A 2,261-nucleotide genomic window follows, 5' to 3' on the forward strand; every position below is an offset into this window, starting at 1 on the left:
GATCAGGAAAAATTATCAGAAAATCATACATTGCCAAGTATAAGTGCCAAATTTTATGAAAATGATCATGTAAATGAATATGTAAATGAATCTGATAATCATATAGAATTTATATGCAGTGAAACCGAAAATGACAATATCAATATAATACATGAATTAAATGAAATAACAAATAATACAGAAAATAATGCAGTTTATTTTGACAATCCAAATACTGAGAATGTTAAAGAGGAAAGAAACTTTAAATTCTTATTACGTGACTGGGCTGTAACAAATAACGTTAATCACGTTACACTAAGTCAACTTTTGAAAATTCTTCGTATGCATGAATGCTTTTCTGATTTACCAGTAGATCCTAGAACTTTATTGCAAACGCCAAAAAATACTACAATCAAAACTGTTTTACCTGGTTTATATTCTCATTTTGGAGTTCGTGTTGCATTAGAGAAATATTGTAGAAAATATAATCACAGATTTCATAATATACATACAATAAATCTAGGAATCAATATTGATGGTTTACCTATATCAAGATCTTCAACATCATCATTATGGTCAATCTTAGGATGTGTTTTGCCATATAAAGAAATTTTTATAATTGATGCATATTATGGATCTAAGAAACCAGCAAATTGCAATGAGTATTTACAAGATTTTGTCGAAGAAATGATAGAGTTGATAAATAATGGAATTTTTCTGTATGAGAAATTATATAATATCAAAATTAAACAAATTTTATGCGATGCTCCTGCAAAATCTTTTATATTAAATGTAAAAGGTCACAATGGTTACTTCAGTTGCACAAAGTGCATAATTGAAGGTGAATATCGAAACGGACATATTTGTTTTGCAGATATTCATGCTGCAAAAAGAACAAATAATGATTTTTTAAATGAAACCGATGAAAATTTCCACTTAGACTACACCAATTTAAAACAAATACCGCAGTTACATTTTATAGAAAATATTCCTCTTGATTATATGCATCTACTTTGTCTCGGAATTATGAGAAAATGTTTGTATATGTGGACAACAGGTGATTTAAAAATTCGTTTGCAACATCGTAAATGTCAAACAATATCAAACAATTTAGAAACTATTAAACAGACCGTACCAGTTGAATTTGGTAGAAAACCGAGATCTTTGGATTATTTAAAACAATGGAAGGCAACTGAATATCGACAAATTTTATTATATACAGGCCCTGTTGTTTTTGAAGGAATACTTCAAAATGATTTATATGATCATTTTCTAACTCTTCACGTAGCTATTAGAATTTTATGCAGCAAAAATTTATGTAAGGATTATTTGAATTATGCTGAAGAATTATTGAATCATTATGTCAAAAGTTTTAAAATTTTGTATGGAGAATACAATGTCTCTCATAATGTTCACGGTCTGATTCATTTATGCGACGATGTTCGAATACATGGCACTTTAGATTTATTTAGTGCTTTTAAATATGAGAACTTTTTACAAGAAGTAAAGAAAGCAATTCGCAAAGCTGATAAACCGTTACAACAATTACATAGAAGATACGTAGAGAAAGATGCTATATGTAACAATGAAATTTTGACATACAAAGAAAATCCTAAAATACAGTTACTTAAGGAACATTCTAATGGTCCCATTATTCAAAACTGCACAAATCCTCAGTATGAAGTTATTAATATTTCAAATTATGTTATAAAAGTGAACGATAATGCTAATAATCGTTGTCTTATGAAAGATGAAAGTATTGTAAAAGTTGAAAATATTGCATATTGTAACACAAGAAAATGCTTAGTTGTCATCGGTAGAAAATATATGATTAAACAAGATTTATTTCATGTTCCATGTGTGTCATCATTACTTGAAATTTATAAAGTTAGCAATTTGTCTGAATTATGTTCATGGCCCATATCGGATATCAGCAAGAAAATGTTTATTATGCAATACTCAAACAATGATGCATTCGTTGTTTTACCGTTATTGCATATTGAATAATTAATAAAAAATTTAATTTGTAGATATTTAAAATAAAATAAAAATAAACAATAAGTAGGTATACTAGGCGGGTTCTAACTACGGGGCAATGAGGGGGGGTGAGGGGCAAGGGGAACCCAGGGCGCGGGGGAATGACGTCACGCGGGAGGCGTCCGCGATGTACCGCGATGTAACGCGAGGGGGTCGCGGGGAGGGAGAAGCGTCCGCGATTTTGGTACCGGGTCCGCGAGGGGGTCGCGGGGAGGGGGAAGCGTCCGCGATTTTAGTACCGGGTC

General features: G+C 31.3%; 1 protein-coding gene across 1 annotated transcript; it reads left to right on the plus strand.

Annotated features, from left to right (window-relative positions):
* The first annotated feature begins 1,005 nt into the window (after nt 1-1,005).
* LOC145947752 (uncharacterized) lies at nt 1,006-1,986 on the plus strand. Its single transcript, XM_083057532.1, has one exon. It carries the CDS (start codon nt 1,006-1,008, stop codon nt 1,984-1,986), a length of 981 nt encoding a protein of 326 aa, XP_082913658.1.
* Nucleotides 1,987-2,261: the final 275 nt, after the last annotated feature.

Source organism: Prenolepis imparis, unplaced genomic scaffold (genome assembly GCF_030444845.1).
Source record: "Prenolepis imparis isolate NDT839.2.m4 unplaced genomic scaffold, iyPreImpa1.0 SCAF_136, whole genome shotgun sequence".
Classification (NCBI taxonomy): domain Eukaryota; kingdom Metazoa; phylum Arthropoda; class Insecta; order Hymenoptera; family Formicidae; genus Prenolepis; species Prenolepis imparis.

Coding starts and splice junctions, on each gene's coding strand:
- LOC145947752 (XM_083057532.1), top strand. CDS start 1,006: ATGAGAAAATGTTTGTATATGTGGACAACAGGTGATTTAAAAATTCGT.